General features: G+C 42.2%; 1 protein-coding gene across 1 annotated transcript in view; it reads left to right on the top strand.

Annotated features, from left to right (window-relative positions):
- The window catches only part of STAC (SH3 and cysteine rich domain), a 249,134-nt gene that overhangs the window by 204,619 nt on the left and 25,389 nt on the right, over nt 1–19,126 (top strand). The window contains exons 10-11 of the mRNA XM_068122179.2: nt 10,567–10,618; nt 13,420–13,557. Coding sequence (XP_067978280.2) covers nt 10,567–10,618; nt 13,420–13,557 — 190 coding nt within the window. The remainder of the gene's footprint in view (nt 1–10,566; nt 10,619–13,419; nt 13,558–19,126) is intronic.

Here is a 19,126-nt window from a genome sequence, read left to right as displayed (position 1 = left end):
TGTCATACCCTTCCTCCCGTCCATGGTACACGCAATCTTGTGGTGAGGCTATTGCCCAGAAACAACTTGCTTTCGTCTCCTGGAAAGCAAATCCAACGGAAGGAAATCTCATTTCCTTTCACAAAGCCCGAAACAAGTGTGTGTCCACCCTCAGGAGAGCCAGGAAACAATATCTCTCCATTCTCAGGACCGAACTCTCTTATCTGTCTCCCTCTTCCAAATCCTGGTGGCGTCTGGTCAAATCTGTTTCTGGTGTTTGCTACCCCTCCATCCCCTCCCTCACCTCAAATGGCCACACGGCTGACTCCGCACGTGAAAAAGCTGAATACCTCAACTCTGTGTTTGCCTCTAAATCTTGTGTCCCAAACCCATCCCTCTCTGTACCCACCGTACCCAGTCGTACCCAGCTGCTCCTGGACTCTATGTCCTTTCCTCCTGACAAGGTGGAAAAGTTTCTGTCAACCCTCGACTCGGATTCTGCAACTGGACCTGACGGCATCAGCCCACGGGTCCTAAAATCCTGTTCTTCCGCTCTTTCACTCCCTCTCTCTGTTCTCTTCACCCTCTCTTTTGCTCAAGGTCATCTTCCATCTGCTTGGAAATCTGCCAACATCACCGCTTTGCACAAAAAAGGTGCAAAAACAGATCCCAGCAACTACAGACCAATCAGCCTGACCAATCAGCCTTCTCCTAATTATCAGCAAAGTCATGGAATCCATCATTGCTTCAGATATGAAATCTTTCCTCTTCTCCAATGGCTTGATCTCTGATCATCAATTTGGTTTCAGACCTGGTCACTCTACTCTGGACATGCTGCTTCTGCTTTCTCAACAATGGATGGAGGTCCTCAACGCCAAACAGGAAATTAGAGCCGTCTCCCTTGACATTTCACGTGCCTTCGATACGGTCTGGCACCCTGCTCTGCTCACCAAACTCTCCTCCTTTGGTATCCATGGAAATCTCCACGCATTGCTGGCGGACTTCCTCTCTGGTCGTAGTCAACGTGTGGCCCTGAATGGTTTTCTCTCATCTCCTCTTCCTGTTCAGGCTGGAGTTCCACAAGGCAGTGTTCTGGGCCCTGTGCTTTTTCTGGTCTTCATCAATGATCTCTCTGACTCTCTTGAAAATCCTCTGTATCTCTTTGCTGATGACTCTACTCTCTGTCGCTCCATTCTTCATCCCTCAGATCGGCAGTCTGCAGCCTCCTCACTCTCTGCAGACCTGGACACAATCACAGACTGGGCAAACAAGTGGACCATGTCTTTCAATCCTGACAAATCTCACACTCTTTCGATGTCTCTCCGAAAAGACCGACTGGACAACCCTCCCATCCACTTTCTGAATAATCCTCTCCAAGAAGTTCTGTCACTCAAGCTTTTGGGTCTCACTATCTGCCATGATCTTTCCTGGGAAAACCACATTTCAAATCTGGCCTACAAAGCCAGTCGCCGACTGGGCATCCTCCGTCATGCGAAGTCCTTCCTTGGCACACCTGAGCTCCTCACCACATACAAGGCTTTCATCCGCAGCTCAATGGAATACTGCTCTCCCCTCTGGGCTGGTGCTCCTGCCTCACACCTAGCTCGTCTTCACGCGGTTAAAACCAAAGCATTCAGAATCATTGGAATCTCCCGCGATGAAGCTAACTCCAAGGGCCTCTCACTCACTCACCGCAGGCAGGTTGGGGTCTTTCCGTCTTCTACCGACTCCTCTCTGGCCTTGCCCCCCCAGCTCTCTCTGGGCTCTGTCCCGCAAATATTCCTACAGGTCGCACAAGATCTGCCTGCAACCCTCTTATGGTCAAACTGCCAAAATCAAGACTCTCTGCTCACCTTCACTCCTTCATTCCTCTTTTCTCCCGGCTCTGGAACAAACTCCCTCACTCTCTTCAATCCCACTCCACCCTCCAGGTCTTTAAAACAGCTGTTCCCCACCATCTCTTATCTTCCCCCATGCAAAACCTTGATCTTTTCTACCCCCGCTAATTTCACCCCAATTCCAATTTTTTGAAATACCAACTTCTGTCCTGGAAGTCCTTGGTGTCATTGTGTTTGATACTTCTCCCTCCCCCCCCCCCCCCCACCCTTCCCACGCCTCCTCCCCCCAAGCCCTCTCCATTCCACACATCTCCCTGCTCTCAAATGTTGTGTTTGTGTGCTTGCCCTTCTCTCCCCATCTTGTCTTCCGCTCCCTCTTTTTATATATTTTGTTTGTCTGGTTGATTTGTTTGTGAAGTAAATGTTAGCTCTTTCACGAGCCTCGATTCAGTACACACCAAAAAAAAAAAACTCCCCTCACTCCATGCCCTTTCCCTCCTCCTCACTTTGTCCCCTATCTCTCCCCCTCCCTCTGTCTCTGCCCCTCCCTCTCTCTCTCCCCCTATCCACTCTTTCCACCCTCTCTCCTCTCCCCCTCCTCGCATCAAACCCGACCAGAAACGGCTGCTAAAATGTGTTTTGCCTTTTAAAACATCAATATCGGTCCAATTTTCTTCCAATTTTTTGCAACCGAGTTTTAAAGTTATATGAACTGTACACGTCCACTTCCGTACATGCAACATCACCTCTGAGTGTATGTACATTGAAAAACTAAAACCGCGTTGAAACTGTACAAAGTACATTTTCATTACAAGGAAACTCGTCATGATTAATATTTAAAGTCTTGAATTTAAAAAAAACAAAAAAAACTGTCCTTTTGCCGGCGTTATGAAAAATGTATGCTGTCGAGATGTCCAGCGATATTTGTTCAGTTGCCATCACTACTCCTATGTGCCAGAATCAAGTAGATATAGATGGGAACAGACCCCCATTTCATGGGTTTGCCCCATTTTATTACTGAAAACCCACATACCCATTTTAGTCTGATCATAACCCATATTGGATGGAAAGTATGATAAATTACAAAAAACTCAATGTTTCACTTCCATTCCACTGTGGTGACCTTTAGCCGATGTGCAAGGGATCGCTCTCGTTCATTGTCTATGTTACATCATGAGCTTTCCCTCACCAAAGGCCACATCATCACCCTCCACGATTCTGTACGCAGAAGCTTATCACCTAACTTCTGATCACGGGTAATAAAGAAATAAATAAATACATAAATAAATGCATAAATAAATACATCAATAAATAATCCACTTTTGAATCCCACCATGCCCGTTATTCGTCACCTCCAACTTACCACATACGTGCCTTCTGAAACTATTCACACCCTTTGATTTTTTTCACATTTTGTTGTGTTACAGCCTGAATTTAAAATATATTAAATTGAGATTTTTCATCACTGATCCACACAAAATATATACCTCACAATACCCCATAATGTCAAAATGGAAGATTAATTTTTTTAGGAATTCTTACAAAATAATGATGCAATCAGCAATCTTCAAGAACAGCAATCTTGAAATCGTGAACAGCAATCCAATGGGATTCTCAATGGGACTCAAGTCTGGGCTGAAATAAGTCAATATGAAATCTCAAGTCTGGGCAGGGCCACTCAAGGACTTTCATGTTCTTGTTCTGAGGCCATTCCAGTGTGTTTTGACTGTAAAAGTGTGCTTTGACCATTTTATTAATATTAGGTCCTTTGCACTCTAAAGCAGGTTCTCCTCAAGGATTTGCCTGTATTTGGCTCCATTCATTGTTCCCTCTATACTTCCAAGTCTCCCAGTCACTGTTGCTGAAAAGCATCCCCATAGCATGATGCTGCCACCACGATGTTTGACGGTAGGGATGGTGTTCGATGGGTGTACTTCAGAGCTGTGCTTGGTTTCCGCCAGATGTAGTGCTTTGCATTCAGGTCAAAGGTCAAAAAGTTAAAGCTTCATCTCATCAGACCACAGAATCTTTTGCCTCAAGCTCCAGAGTCTTCACGTGGCCTTTTGAAACTCCAGGCTTGCTGTCATGTTGCCTTTTTCTCAGGAGTTGATTCGGTCTGTCTACTCTCTCATAAAGCCTAGATTTGTAATGTGCTTTGGACACTGTTGTCCTTCCAGCAGGTTCTCCCATCTCAGCCAAGGAACTCTGTAGTTCTGTCAGGGTGGTCATTATGTTCTTAACAAAGGGGTTGAATACTTATTGACTCAACACATTTCAGCTTTTCATTTTTAATTTATTTGTAAAAAGTTCTAAAAAAACAATTCCATTTTGACATTATGGGGTATTATCTCAATATGAAATCTCATTTAAACCATTTTAAATTCAGGCTGTAACACAACAAATGTGAAAAAAATCAAGGGTGTGAATACTTTCTGAAGGCACTGTATGCATGGATACGCTATCACAATGGATACAAAACACAAGGGAAGATAGGACAGATCTGGCACAAAATCATAGCTTTTTGCAAAGCATTTACGGAGCGGAAAACACCACATGACACCCATACAAGCTGCACAATTGTTGGCCGATGCAAAACGCAAACAGAGTGCCAGTTTCTCTTTCTGGTTTACAAGCATGCAGAAACAATTTCTTTGCTCAGCTCACCCATTCCTGAAGGGAGAGGCTATTGCCATTGAACTGTGTCTCGCGGCATGTGTGAGTCCAGATGCAGAATGCCTTTCCTGAACTATTGTGTGTAGCAATCATTCATTCTCAGATCTACTCTTTTCTATATACCGTGGTGAGGTTCTGAATTGGTAAATGCTCAGTCTTGTTCTTTATTTAATATGATGCAACCTCTTACCTTACTTAGTATGAGTTTTAGTAAGCTTCGTGTGTCACTGAAAATGTTCTATAAATTAGATGCTCAAAATAGTTTAAAAAGACATGCCAACATTTATTTCTCAATTTACAATATATACAGTATATGTATGTGTGTATATATATATATATATATATATATATATATATATCTATATATATATATATACACTAGCAGAAGTACCCGGCATTGCTGGGCGGGGGAGGAGGAGGGGAGGGGGAAGAGGAGGGGAGGGGAATGGGGGGGAGGGGGAGGGGGAAGGGGGGGAGGAGGAGGGGAGGGGAACAGGGGGGAAGGGGAGGGGGAAGGGGGGGAGGGGGGAGGGGAAGGGGGGAGGGGAGGGTGTGTGGGTGCCCGGGGGAAGAAGGGCCCCTCCCCCTCCCCCTCCCCCTCCCCCTCCCCCTCCCCCTCCCCCCTCCCCCCTCCCCCCCATTCCCCTCCCCTCCCCCCCTCCCCTCCCATTATCGTTGGTCCCATGTCAAAATTAACATTACGAAGTTTCTCTGGGACGTACTGATTCCGAATAATGAAGTTGAAAAATTAACGTTCCGAAATACGCTAATTACGCTAACAGAAGCGCTGGCGCTGCGAAGCGCTAGAGGGAGCGCTGCGCTCCCTCCCTTCGATTCCCTCCCTCTTCTGATAGCGCTTCTGCGCTAATACGCTAATTTTAAAACCCGAAGTTTTAAAAAATTTAAGGTGTGCTGTAGTTGCTCTGAGACGTACTGATCCCGAATATGCCTTTGGTTTTTCTCTGCGATGAGTAGTTCTCGAGTTATAAGAGGACAAACAAACAAACAAACAAACATACTTTACTGCTTTATATATACTAGGGCATGCCCGTACTATATCTATATCTAAAATTATATCCCCCCCCCTCTATTTACATGAAATGGTTTGGTCCAAAGCGAACGGCTTGCGAGTACGGTGACAATCCCCCCCCTCTATTTACATGAAATGGTTTGGTCCAAAGCGAACGGCTTGCGAGTACGGTGACAATCCCCCCCCCCTCTATTTACATGAAATGGTTTGGTCCAAAGCGAACGGCTTGCGAGTACGGTGACAATCCCCCCCCTCTATTTACATGAAATGGTTTGGTCCAAAGCGAACGGCTTGCGGAGTTTGGTAAAGAAATCGCCATAGCATGCACAAACGCGCAGGAAAGCGAAAGAATCGCAAATTAGTTTTAATTAGTTTTAAAACATCGTTTAACGCCAACATAGCGGCAACATAGTTTGCCAACGTGAAATAAATGAATACGCTCTCAAATGTGCCGTCCGAGGCAGAGTCTGTTCGCCACGTTCGGCACATGTGATAGCTCGCTGCTCTCTGATTGGTTGAATCGTTTTTTGGACATAGCTCGGTAACTACTTCTCCGATTAATATGAAACCTTGAAAAGGCACATCCTCGGGTCCCCAGCAATATACCTGGCAAGTTTGAAGTATATCGGACCCGTGGTTGTCGAGAAACAGCGGTCACAGACATACATACATACATACATACATACATACATACATACACACAGAGATTACTGGAATTATATATATATATATATATATATATATATATATATATATATATATATATATATATATATATGTATATGTATATATATATATATATATATATATATATATATATATATATATATATAATTATTTTTTTGCTGATATAATTTAGTTACGTATTGAAAAAGGAAATAAATACTTTTGAACTATCTTGTTCCAATAATTTTTAATGCCCCATATACTGTAGTCAATTGTGGTGACGTATTAATCTTTTATTAATATGTAATGGATGCTCTGGGAAAGCTCACAAGGAAATAGTTGTGATCCTGGAGATAATTCTCATGTATTGAATGAACCAAAATAGACTGGATATTTGAACTGTTCACACATTAATCATGTTGACTTGGTCAAATAACTCATTTTTAGCTTCTTTATTTACAATCAACCATGTTCAGCATCATGCATGGATTTCTGCTAAGCTTCGTAATCGCTCAGTAAATAAGCTTTTTGACTTTGACTGGATTGCAGTCACAGCTGTAGCAGGTTTAAAATGAAAAGATTAAATTTTGTTACTTTAATAATTTCATATAATTCTTCTGCATGTTGAATGTTGAATGGACTTTTAAACACTGTTGGAAGAAATGGGGCTAGTGAGATAGCTTGGAGATGTGCACTCACCTTGGAGTTGGCTAGCTGGGGTTCAAATCTTGACGCAGCTACAACTTGACATCCTGTTGTTGTGCATACAGGGCTGTTAGCTCTACCGCAGTCCTTCAGATGTTTGCATTGCCCATTGGAAAGACGTTAAGCCAGAAGACCCATCTGCCAACACCTGTTGTTGGTGGATGTTAAAGATCCCTCGGTGTCTTTCGCAAAGAGTAGGCGAGTTATCGCCAGTACCCTGCATGAACAAATTCCAAATTCCTGCTCTGACTGACTGCTGGGAAGGCAATGGCAAACCACCTAGTGCAAGCCTTGCCAAGAAACAGTTTCAGCAGGACCGACGCTCTGTAAATAGTATGTATGGTACATTGATAATATGACGACGATGATGATTAAGAAGGGAAAACGGTATCGAACAGATGGAAATTTAGGGAGGGGTTAAAATTCCAAAACTTTTGCCGATAAATGCTCCTTATTAATTAACATATACTTTCACACTGTACCAGTGTATAAGACCTTTTATTAAACTGGGTACTTATATTGGTTCAATGTGACATAATACACTAGCTGGGCTCCCCGGTGTTGCCCGTTGGAATTTTGAAGAAACCAAAAATATTTTTTTGTGTGTGGGCCTAAAACACTTCCGTTGTGACTGCAATCCACATCCACTAAGGAATGGGGTTGGGGGTCATTGAATATTACTTTTCACGTATAGCTACAAAGGCGTAGGCACGAGAGAGAAATTAAAAAAAATTAATCCAACTTTAAAAAAAAAGTTTTTGCCGAAAACACCCTCTGGCACTCACTGATGAACCTCTGAAAGTTTGACGAAGATCAGGTTTGGCCACCTTTGAGAGAACAGACAGACAAACGGCTCTCTTATAGTACCGTATAGATTAGCAAAGGTACCCGGCGTTGCCGGGTCACATAGAGTTTCTTCATGACTGGAATATGAAGATGGGGTGGGGATGGAGAGAGGAGGTGGGAGAGAGGGGAGATGAGGGGAGATGAGGGGAGGCAAAGGAATGGGGAGGGGAGTGTGGAGGGAGGAAAGAGGAGAATTGAGGTTGATTGAGGGGAGAAGGGAAGGGAGGGGAAAGGGGTGGAGGAGAGACAGAAGAGTGGGGGAGAGAGGAGTGGGGGAGAGAGGAGTGGGGGAGAGAGGAGTGGGGGAGAGAGAAGTGGGGGAGGGAGGAGTGGGGGAAAGACAGGGATGGGGGAGGGAGAGAGAGGAGGGGAGGAGTGGGATGGGGCAGGGGTGCAGGGGAGGGGATGGGGGAGGAGGGTGGAGGGGAGGGGAAAAGGGAGGGTAAAGGGGAGGATGGGGGCAGAAGGGAGGAAGGAGAGGGGTGGGGGAGGGAGAGAGAGTAGGTTAGGGTAGGGGTGGGAAGGGGCAGGGGAGCAGGGAGGGGATGGGGAAGGAGAGAAGGGAGGGTAATGGGGAAGGGGTGGCAGAAGGGAGAGAGAGGGGTGGGGGATAGCAAACTACCTATTGTTTGCAAACAGTATGTACCATTTTCAAAGAGATTATAACATGGGCTTCCCTTAATGGATGCGACTCGACCTGCAGCTGGCACCATGGCTCTCACCCCTTCCCCTCCCTGATCCCATCCCCTGCCTTCTCCCAGACTCTCAATCCACACCTTCCCGTGAATATTAACAAACATCAGAAGAATATCACTCGCAGTTGAGCAACAGAGTCATTTCAAATATTTAAGCATAACAGCAAATTAAGCAAATGGAAAGGTAAGAGAATGGTAAATATGCATTACCAAACAGATTGTAGAGTGCTAGCCAAGCGGCTTAAGCACTCAAACGAGCAATCAAACAAAACGGTTGATAAAGACCGGCTGGTATATGCATGATATATTTATGTGGAAGTGACGGGTTATATCATGAAAGCAGATGGCACAAACAGGAGGAAAATTTAATAGTACAACGTTTTTAGCATGCGAGGCACCACCCGAGGCACCGCACGACGATGCGGACACGAATTCAAGCAGGTGTTGCGGCAGGGGCTTTAAAAATTTTTTTTATACAAGATCGAGGCTCGTGTAAGAGCTAAAAGGCTGGATTTGTTAATCAATCGATGTACTTTTTACTTTTTAAAGGAAGGTAATAAATAAAATTGTCTCAATCTGAGGAGGGAGCAGGAGTGTTCCATCTATGATAACACAACATTTTTAGCAGGCAAGGCACCGCACGATGCATGCCACTTCAGGCAGGAACGTGTGCAGGTGGGTAGGGGAGGCAGGGGCTGCCTTTGTTTGTCGATCGATGTACTTTTTACTTTTTAAAGGAAGGAAATAAATAAAATATACTCAGAAGGATGGATGGAGCAGGGCTGTTCCATCTATATTAATAAAAGGCATTTTGGAATTTTAATTTAAAAAACGAATCTGCTGTGATAAAAAGTCAGTTGCACTGCTTGTGACTATCGCCATTGCTTACAAACATAGGTTGATAAGGAACGGCTTTCGTTTATAGCATTATTTCGTGAGGCTCTATATATGCCATGTGGCCAGACATAACAGCAGTGAAAGAAGGAGCCTTTATGTTGTGTAATCCGTAATACTATATATATATATTTCCTGCTCTCTTAAAAATATCAGAACTTTTGCTTATATACTTTAATTAGTCCGTGAGAGGGAATTGTGGAAAATCACATCAAATAATGCATAAAATTACTCGAAGCTCCTAATTTGAAAACTATAGCACCAACAATAGCGATATATACAGTGATTCATTGGTATGGAGATCAGACATTCGAAGAAGTGAGCGAGGAAGGTGAAAACATAAATTTTGAGCACTTACCTTGCAGAAACTGTTGTGGCCTGTTCCAGGGCAAGGTGTTTTTGAGTAGGCCGAAAAAACATAAGACCCTTGGCAGAGATTATGCACTTACCAAGGATAAAGCCTGTTTTTGTTTTAATTAAATAAGACTATTAATTATCTTCAAAAAGTATGTTTTAACACACCCAAACACCCAGTTTTCATTCATGCACTCTCTTGGAGTTCTACAAGTATGCAAAGTTTGGGGCCGCTAAGTCTCATCGTTTTGGAGTTATGGGGGAGACTGTCTGACGGACGGACACTCTCTTATTCTTGTAGATTAGGAATAGTATTCATCCCCATTGATGCAAAAAGTTAAAGTTAATCTATCAATTTAAATTGTTTCATAGATTAAAAAAGCTAATTGCGTTGCACTTTTGGTTTCACTAAGAGGCAAAGCTCTAAGCTGCTTATACCACTCACCACAAAATGGTGGTGCAACATCGGGTGGCAGAGGTCGGATTCATCTAATAAGATTTCGAATAAGGTCTGTATTAAATTTACTTTACCCAGATATTCATGTTGATTTTAAAGATTACTGAAAGGGACAATAAAGTGACTGATTTATATGGCATCAAAAAAAGTGAAATGAAAATGCAAAATAACCAAACAGCCGCTTTTAAAACGCAACGCGGGAGCAGCCGCCATTAACCAGAGACAGGCGAACGCACTGACACATCAATTAGACCTATAACATTATTTATATTCCCATAATGCTGAATCGCATGAAATTATTTTGGATTCAGATAGAAACCATACATCGACTGCAATTGTTCTGAAAGTTAATACAGTGTGTAATATTATGATCGTGTCCCGTAATTGGAATGACGCATGTTCCCTTTATCTTTGCCTACGTTGTTGCAGACCGGGAGACATGATTGCAATAGTTGATGATTCAAATGAAGAATGGTGGAAGGTGAGATTGGGTTCTTTTCATTTGATAAAGGTTATCTTATTTATCTGAATGCACTGAAATCAGCTGTGTGGAACTCCACCTCCGCTGTGATGGCTCTATAACTGGAATGTTTGTTTTGTGTGCATTTTTGTAGAGGTTTCACCAGTTTCCTGAAAGGCTTTCACACTGAACCACCATGTTCTCAAGCACATCAATAAAATTGATTGAGCAATTCTTCCAGAAATGCTGCTCCCTTAGCAAAACATTGAAGGAACAGGAACCGAATGATCTTGTCAGATCCTTTTGCTTTAACATTGCTTTGTTTGTTAGTTACTTCGTTTGTTTCTTTGTTGCATTTCAAGTTGTGGCAGTGGGTGAAAATGCTTTATAAAGCAAGATTCCATTTAAACAGAGTATTGGTGTGAGTTTGTACAAAAATTGACTGAGGTAATTTGTTCGCTTTGGTATTGACATGAAATTGCCAGGTTTAATTCATTGGAATGCTGTTGTAACTGAGAAAGTAATTACAAGCACAACCAACCATTGATCCACTAACAGATGTTTCACTTATTTATTCATATTATTTATTATTTTCTTGGACTTTCTGAATAAAAATTTTGATGCAATTTTCTCACTTATATGATGGATAGCATTTTGGTCCAGGAGCCATTGGTACCATTTGGGTGGAAAAATCCAATCGTACATTTTCAGGATTGTCAGATTCTGTGCTTTATGGTAATGTCTGACGGACTTGACAAAGTAGCTTAGTGGTTGAAATTGCATTGTCGTGACAACTGCCTCCTACATTTTCGACGTACTTTATACCAAAAAGACAAAATTGAATATTTTTGGGAACTATAAAAGTTATTAATGTGATTATAAGGGGTTTTGTCTTTCATGATACTGGTTATTCATTGTGGTCACATGACCTTGGTGATTCAAAATCAATTTAACCAGGAGTGGGTTACTGGAATGAAAAGTTTCCAGTAACTCCCTCCTGGTTATATTTCCAAAGTCTAGGCTGACAGCACACCTCAACTCTTCCGTCTGCGGATACTTATTCCATAGGTGTGAGAAGGGATCTAAGTAAGATGGGGATGGCAAGAGGGTGGAGAGATTTGGCTAAGGATAGAGGGCAGTGGAGGAGTTTTCTACAAAACGTGGGACAGCAACAACGTGGTACTATCAGGTTCATCACCATTTAAAGGGAAATGAGGAAGAATTGTCTATTTTTTGTCGTTTAAATTTCAGTTACCCCATAAACCTGTCCAGCCTTGTCCACCATATCTGTGAGCATTGTGTGAAAAAATGTATTTTACCTAAACGTTGGTAATTTTTCCACTTTAACCTTTGCTGTAGCCATTGTTCTTGACCTTGGATCACCAAAGTTATATGTCCTCAAATAATAGCCAGTTTATCATAAAAGATGCAAACAGTCTTTAATCATATCCAGAGCTTTTATCATTCCTGAGATATTACATTTTCTGTTTATTTGGGAAGTCAATGAAATGCCAGGAGACTATCGTCAGGACAATTTAATTTCAACCATTAAGCTGGTTTGCCAAGTCCTCCAGACATTTCCATTATGCATAGGATCTGAGCATTCAGAAAATGTATGAGAGGACCGAGGATTTTCCTGGCCAAATGTCGCCAACAGCTACTCTGGCTGACGGAGTAATCGGGAAATCGGCGCGGTTTCTTTACAAGCACACGATATCTGCATCGACTACAATGGCAAACTGTATGTCATCATTGTGTATTCTGTTTGAGCTTTCAAGAATTGTGTTTGTGCAATATGAATATTGCATCAGGAAATGAAAAGAGCGAGTGAGGGGTGTTTGGGAAATGTGCAAACCTAAACTCGAATGTGGAGCAGACTGGGCAAGAGATTGTGTGTGTTGAACTAATCGTGTCATTGGATTTTACAGAATAATGGTCTGAGGGACGTCAGTCAAGTCTAAGATGGCTTCAAAATGTTGCAAACGTAATAATTTTGTTTCCTCTCCCATTGGTGCCCGAGATTACTCATCATTTTCCAATTCAGATTTCCATGTAGAATGCAAGTGCTGACGAGGAGGGGAGTGTCGTTGAAGCTGAAGGGAAAGGTGCATGCTGCATGTGTGAGAAGTGTTATGATTTATGGGAGCGAGACATGGGTAATGAACGTAGAGCAGCAACGAAGGCTGGAAAGGGTGGAAATGTGAATGGTTCGGTGGATGTGTGGAGTATCGTTGAGAGAGAGGAAGACAAATGATGAATTGTGAAAGATGATGGGAATAGAGCCTGTGATTGATTCTGTGAAGAGAAACAGGTTGAAATGGTTTCATCATGTGTTGAGGAAGGATGAAAGTGACTGGTTGAGAAGAGTGATGGAAATGAATGTAGAAGGAAGTAGAGGACGGGGAAGACCGAGAAAGACTTGGCTAAAGGTGGTGGAAGAGGAAATGCGGGCAAGGGGCTTAACAAGGGGAGATGCAGAAAATAGGGCAAAATGGAGAAGATTGTCATGGGGGCACGCAAGGCTAACCCCCGCTCTAGCAGGGAAAATGGCCTTAAAATGCCTGTTGTGTTTGTTGTTGTATGGTGAATGCAACTTTCCATGGCTCTCCATGGTTTTCCATGGTGAAGGTCCTCAAAATAAAGATATTTTTAGGACCACTTATATTGTGCGGAATGCAGCTTTCAGAAGCACGGATCATTTGTAACTACACCTTGGCATTTTATTCAGTCCAGATTTTTCACAGGTTTTTGGGAAAGAGGAAGAAACAGATACAGATTGGGGGTGGTGAGAAAAAACAGATTGGTTGTGATGTCCCCCACAGGGAAGAATGGATGACCGGCTCGGATTCTTTCCAGCGAACTTTGTACAACGTCTGCGGCCTGGCGAAAAGGTGTACCGCTGCACAAAGGCTTTTGCTGGCCTACGGGAACAAGGCCAGATTGTGCTTAAACCTAATCAGGTCAGTATATCTTTCTTAATGTGTCTCTCCTGGAATTTTCTCTCTTTGTTGAACACAATTAAGTTTTGAAATATTAAGTGGGATACACTTATTACAAGTATGTTGAAGGTAGTTGGTGAAGAAGAAAAAGTGAGAAAAGTAAAGAGGGGGAGGAGAAGGGAAGAGACATGGGAAAGTTTAAGGAGAAGAGGGGAGTAAGAAGTAATGAGGGGAAAAGTCAGTGAGTAGCTATGTGGTCATTCATGTCACTTTATTTCTTCTTCTTTTTTAACAGACGTGATGAATGTTCTGTAAATATTATTTCACAAGGGTTTAATTTAATTTCAACCAAATCCAGCCTAGGTGGTGAAATATAGAGCGTCCACTCCAAGTCTGGGAGGTCGACTCAGACACACAGTCCGAGTCATACCAAAGACTTTAAAATGGTACGTGCTGCTTCATCGCTTGACTTTCAGCATTTAAAAGGAAAAGGGCACGGACTATCCCCATAGGTTGGCATCGATGGGGAGAAATCTTTTTTTCAACAATCTTGAAATGTACTCCAGAGCATAATCAGAATGCTAACGTAAATTTTATGTGTCTCCCAAATGTATTGACCCTCCATTTATCCTATTAAGACATCTTCAGTCAATAATAACTATAATACACTAGGAAAAGTACGTATCCACAGTGAAAGGAAAAGTTTAAGTTCATCTTTCAAGTTGAATTACTTCATCGACTTTAAAAAGGTTAATTGTGTTGCACTAAAAAAATCCAGACTTTTCAATTTGACACCAATTGGTCATCCTATTTGCCATAAATTGCTATATTGTTCACTTTAGCCTCAATTTGCAGCCTCGAAACAGTCTCTGAGGCCATGGCCAAATAGCCCTTGTCACTTCCTGCACAAAGTGTTATCTGTGCCCGGAGTAGAAAGTTTGTAGCTTTAAAGATGTAGCTGTGCATCAGAAACATAGTGTGTGTGTGTGTATGTATGTATATATATATATATATATATATATATATATATATATATATATATATATATATATATATATATATCATAGAATACAACATGTGAATAAATATCTTTGAACATTTTTCAATTTAAATATCTTGCCCAGAATAAATATCAGTCATCCAGAGCCCTTTGCTACAGATATTCAGGATACTGAATACATAACTAGGACCAGTGAGGTTATATGGTGTTTGGGGGAATCTTGCCCCACATTTCTCTACAAAACTAATGCCATTTAACGAAATCACAATATTCTTCAACAGGTAACGAAACAAACTAAAAGAAACAGATTATTTCCCTCAAGGTTTAAATCAAATGCATGTCATTGGAAGGCCTCAAATTCAAAGTGTGTGTGTAAATTGTTAGTTGTGAATAATGCAGAAACACGTCCAACTCGAGTTTTAATGTTACTAGGGCATGCCCGTACTATATATATATCTAAAATTATATCCCCCCCCCCTCTATTTACATGAAATGGTTTGGTCCAAAGTGAACGGCTTGCGAGTACGGTGACAATCCCCCCCCTCTATTTACATGAAATGGTTTGGTCCAAAGCGAACGGCTTGCGAGTACGGTGACAATCCCCCCCCTCTATTTACATGAAATGGTTTGGTCCAAAGCGAACGGCTTGCGAGTACGGTGACAATCCCCCCCCTCTATTTACATGAAATGGTTTGGTCCAAAGCGAACGGCTTGCGGAGTTTGGTAAAGAAATCGCCATAGCTCGGTAACTACTTGTCCGATTAATATGAAACCTTGAAAAGGCACATCCTCGGGTCCCCAGCAATATACCTGGCAAGTTTCAAGTATATCGGACCCGTGGTTGTCGAGAAACAGCGGTCACAGACAAACATACAAACATACAAACATACACACAGAGATTACTGGAATTATAGATAGATGAAAAAGACAGAATAAATGTTTCATCTGCACAGATAAAGACCACCCTCTGATAAAAAAAAAAATGTTGGTTGTAAGTCTTTGCTTTTCGACTTTAAATCCTGTTAATTGTAATTCCGTCGCTTTCATAAAATTTTACGTTAACGTTTTGGCACCAGAAAAATTTATTCAAAGATTCAGATTTCCAGGAATATATAAGTAATATATAAGTAATGTAATATTGTAATGTATAACTTTATTTAATTTCCATGCACGATTAAAAATTAAAATAAAATGCACTCCACAAACTCTTAATCTGAACCGAATTTCAAAATTTAAACAGCAAAATTGAGCTAAGCAGGAGTTCCAACTGCTAAACCAGAAAGCATCTGAAAATGCAAAGCCCGATCGCATCCGTTTGTATTCAGACATCTTCTTCTTCCGTATGCTCAAAATAACTAAAAGTTTTTAAAAATACAAAATGAAAATTGATTTTATGCAGCCTTGACCTTTGAGCTTTAGATCTAAAAAAATAATCAGCTTCTGGCTTTTGATTAGAGAACCAATTATGTGATCTAATATGCAAATTCGTAAAATTTCAGGGCAATTAGAGGAAAATTGACGATTTTATGCAACCTTGACCTTTTGACCATATTACTTATTTGCTTTCTCCATATTTTCATAATAATACTTTGGGCAAAATTTGATGACAAAACTCAAATGGTAAAAAAGTTACAGCCCGGACAGATACAAACACAGAAGTGATCGCAAAACCCTGTCTCCTGTTCCGCATGGGACGGGCTAAAAAAAAGTGTTCATTTGCTCAATAAAAAAAAGTCTCCGGGCATCTCCTGGTGGTGTTTAGTATGACCCCTTTTGGGGGAGTGGCAAGTTTGTGTTGTTGTATGTCTCATCTATCGACACTTCTGAGGACCATTTTTCCGTGGTGCATGGAAGCGCAAGCTAAGGTAGGCGTTGAACTGTGCAAATGTCCCCGCCTTCCCCTTGCTGACCAATTGTTGTGGCTGACGATGTCCCGGAGAGAGGAGGAGGACAAAACGGAGCACGTGTCATGCCAGGAAACTAAACTCGAAGACAAGGCAGTGAAGCATTCACGGCTCATACGACCTCTGCTGACGGAGATGTATCTACGACCTCCACCATTTGGGGGTACATTGGACCCTCCTTGGGGGTGCCAGAACCCGACAAAGTAGATGCTCAGTTCGACTTTTCCACCTCCGCAATCGCATTTATGACTCGCGGCGCTTGGTGCAAGTTCCAACGATGAAGTGCGGCTCATCCAGAGCCGTCAGCGGGGCCCAGTGTGAATGTTCTAGTACGCTGTATGTAAGACCTCCATAACCTGGGGGTATCACAGACCCTCCACATGTTACGTGCTGCCAAAGTAGGTGTCACGTTCAACTTTTCTGCTCTTGCCACTCGGCGAGTTTCCAACTACATAGCCTGACTCACCCAGGCCCTCAGCATGAGTCGGTGGATATTGTCACGTAGTCTGAACACGAATCTAAGGGGCTCCATAATTTTCGGATACTCCAGACCTTTGGTGGTGGTGCTACAGGGTGCCAAAGTGGGTCCCGCAATGACAACAACAACTACACGATTAGTAAACAAATTACCGTTTATAAAGGCAGAAAACAAAAGTGTAACTGTTTACTTGCAAATATACTTCACTTAATTTGATTTGTAATTTAAAGTTATTTCATTAGACTTTGTGTTTAATTCAGCATGTGAGTTACGAGGAGTGGCAATTTGATATCTCGCCCCGAGCGTCATTTTTCCTCGATATGCCACTGATACTCACCATTAAGCTGTACTAGTATAGTCTGGGTATCATCCACACAGGTTTGCTCATTATGAAAAAGTGCCATTTTAGTTCAGTGGCTGCAGGGTGTGCTGCATCCCAGATCCCCCATTCTTCAGATCAAGGCATATAGCTGCTTGTTACCCCACGCATGCAAAGCGAAAAACGAGGTTAAGCAATTGGTTCACTCTATCTCGAAACGTCAGTTTATGATCGAGGAACAACTTAATTTAAATTGAAATTTAATTATTTAAACTTATTTAATTATTAAATAAATATTTTATTATTTTACTTAAAATGATATTAATTATTATTAAATATTAGTTATTTATTAGTGTTACGTGGTCCTCCCGGTGACTACCTGGTCTCGGTGACCCCCGGACCGTGAGAGGAACTCCACCAGAAAGATCTATGATTTATACGCCTTCGTAACGCAATCAATATGAAAGACACAACAATTCAAGTCAATAAGAAACCCCACACCAAGGATCCGGATTCATCAATAATATATTCCCCAATCAATCAACAACCATCAATTAATCAATCACCAATATTACTAAGATGGCCATCTCATGTATGTCCCCCCTTTCCCCACTCATGACCCCTCAATGGTCACTGTCCCTCACAATGTCTCTGGGCCCCTCCTGGCCAAGGTGAAGGTCGACTTCTCCGCACACGGGCGGTTGAACGGACCCCTGGCTGACGTGCTCCAAATGTGCACGTCACGTACCGGGAACAACTGCTGCAGCGCCCTCCTCCTTGCACAGCCAAGCGGGCAAAAGCAAAGCGCGGCTGGCAAAGCGCGCGAGGCCCAAGGTGCGACCCGTACGCGTCCTTGTAGACGTCGAGGCGAACTGTGCCGGACGCTTGGTTCCGTGCACGAACCCACGGCAACTTGACGTGTAATCGGTAATTACCCCGCGCAGGTAACTCCTTTCGCCAGACGGGCTTTCAAACGCAGCGTCCCCCACGCTGCTCAATATCGACACCGCTCGCGTCGGAGCTGGGCGAGGCAGAGGAAGATCGCCGCTTCTCCCGGACCTCGTGTCTTTTTCTTCTTCCGGTTCACTATCCCGTTTCCGGTCTCCTGTTATCCGGAGCCTCTCTAACCCTTTAACCACAACAACCTTTAATAGAATAAACATTAATAAGCAATGACATGAATAGTAACTCCTCTAAATCCGGGATCCGTAACATTAGTTATTTAAATATTTCATCAATTTTGAATTTCAGCTTAATTTCAATTATTTTGAACATGAATCGTAACATGAATCGGAAAACTACCCTGTAGTTTAGCAGTATCTTGTCTCCGAATTCATCCCAATCACACATGTGCAGATGAGTGAAATAATTTTTATACTCTGTCTGCCTGTCTGTCCGTCAAACAAAATAAAAAATAATTCCAAACAGGAAACGTACTGTTTTTAAGGATGTCGTAACGGTCACAAACAGGCATGAATAAATAATGTTACATTTTAAATAAGGTGATGTAAAAGATGCTGTATCAACGGCGGTAAACTTCCAAAATTTTAATTTTCTGCAATCTTTAAAATCCTCATTTTATTTCAATTGAATTATAAACTTGAACACTGTCGCCTTTTTGGCACTTTCACAACACTTCCATTTAGCTGTAATAGGGCATTTTGCAACATCACAACGAATCAAATTTTCCGCTTGCAGAACCCGCCCATGTCCTTGTTTCTCAAGACTGCGTGGGGTAGGGTAAGGTGTTCTATGAACTCTCTAATTTCATATGTACATCGTGTGGATGTTAAAAATAAAATCAGGGTGCAGTTTAAAAATAGCAGGCCATTGTGTGCCAACACCATCTTTTATCCCCTGCTTGAGATTAATTGTACAGTTATCACTAC

This window comes from Myxine glutinosa, chromosome 7, assembly GCF_964187855.1.
Source record: "Myxine glutinosa chromosome 7, kmMyxGlut1.1, whole genome shotgun sequence".
In the NCBI taxonomy this organism is placed as follows: Eukaryota; Metazoa; Chordata; class Myxini; order Myxiniformes; family Myxinidae; genus Myxine; species Myxine glutinosa.
This window is presented reverse-complemented; position numbering and strand designations above follow the sequence as displayed.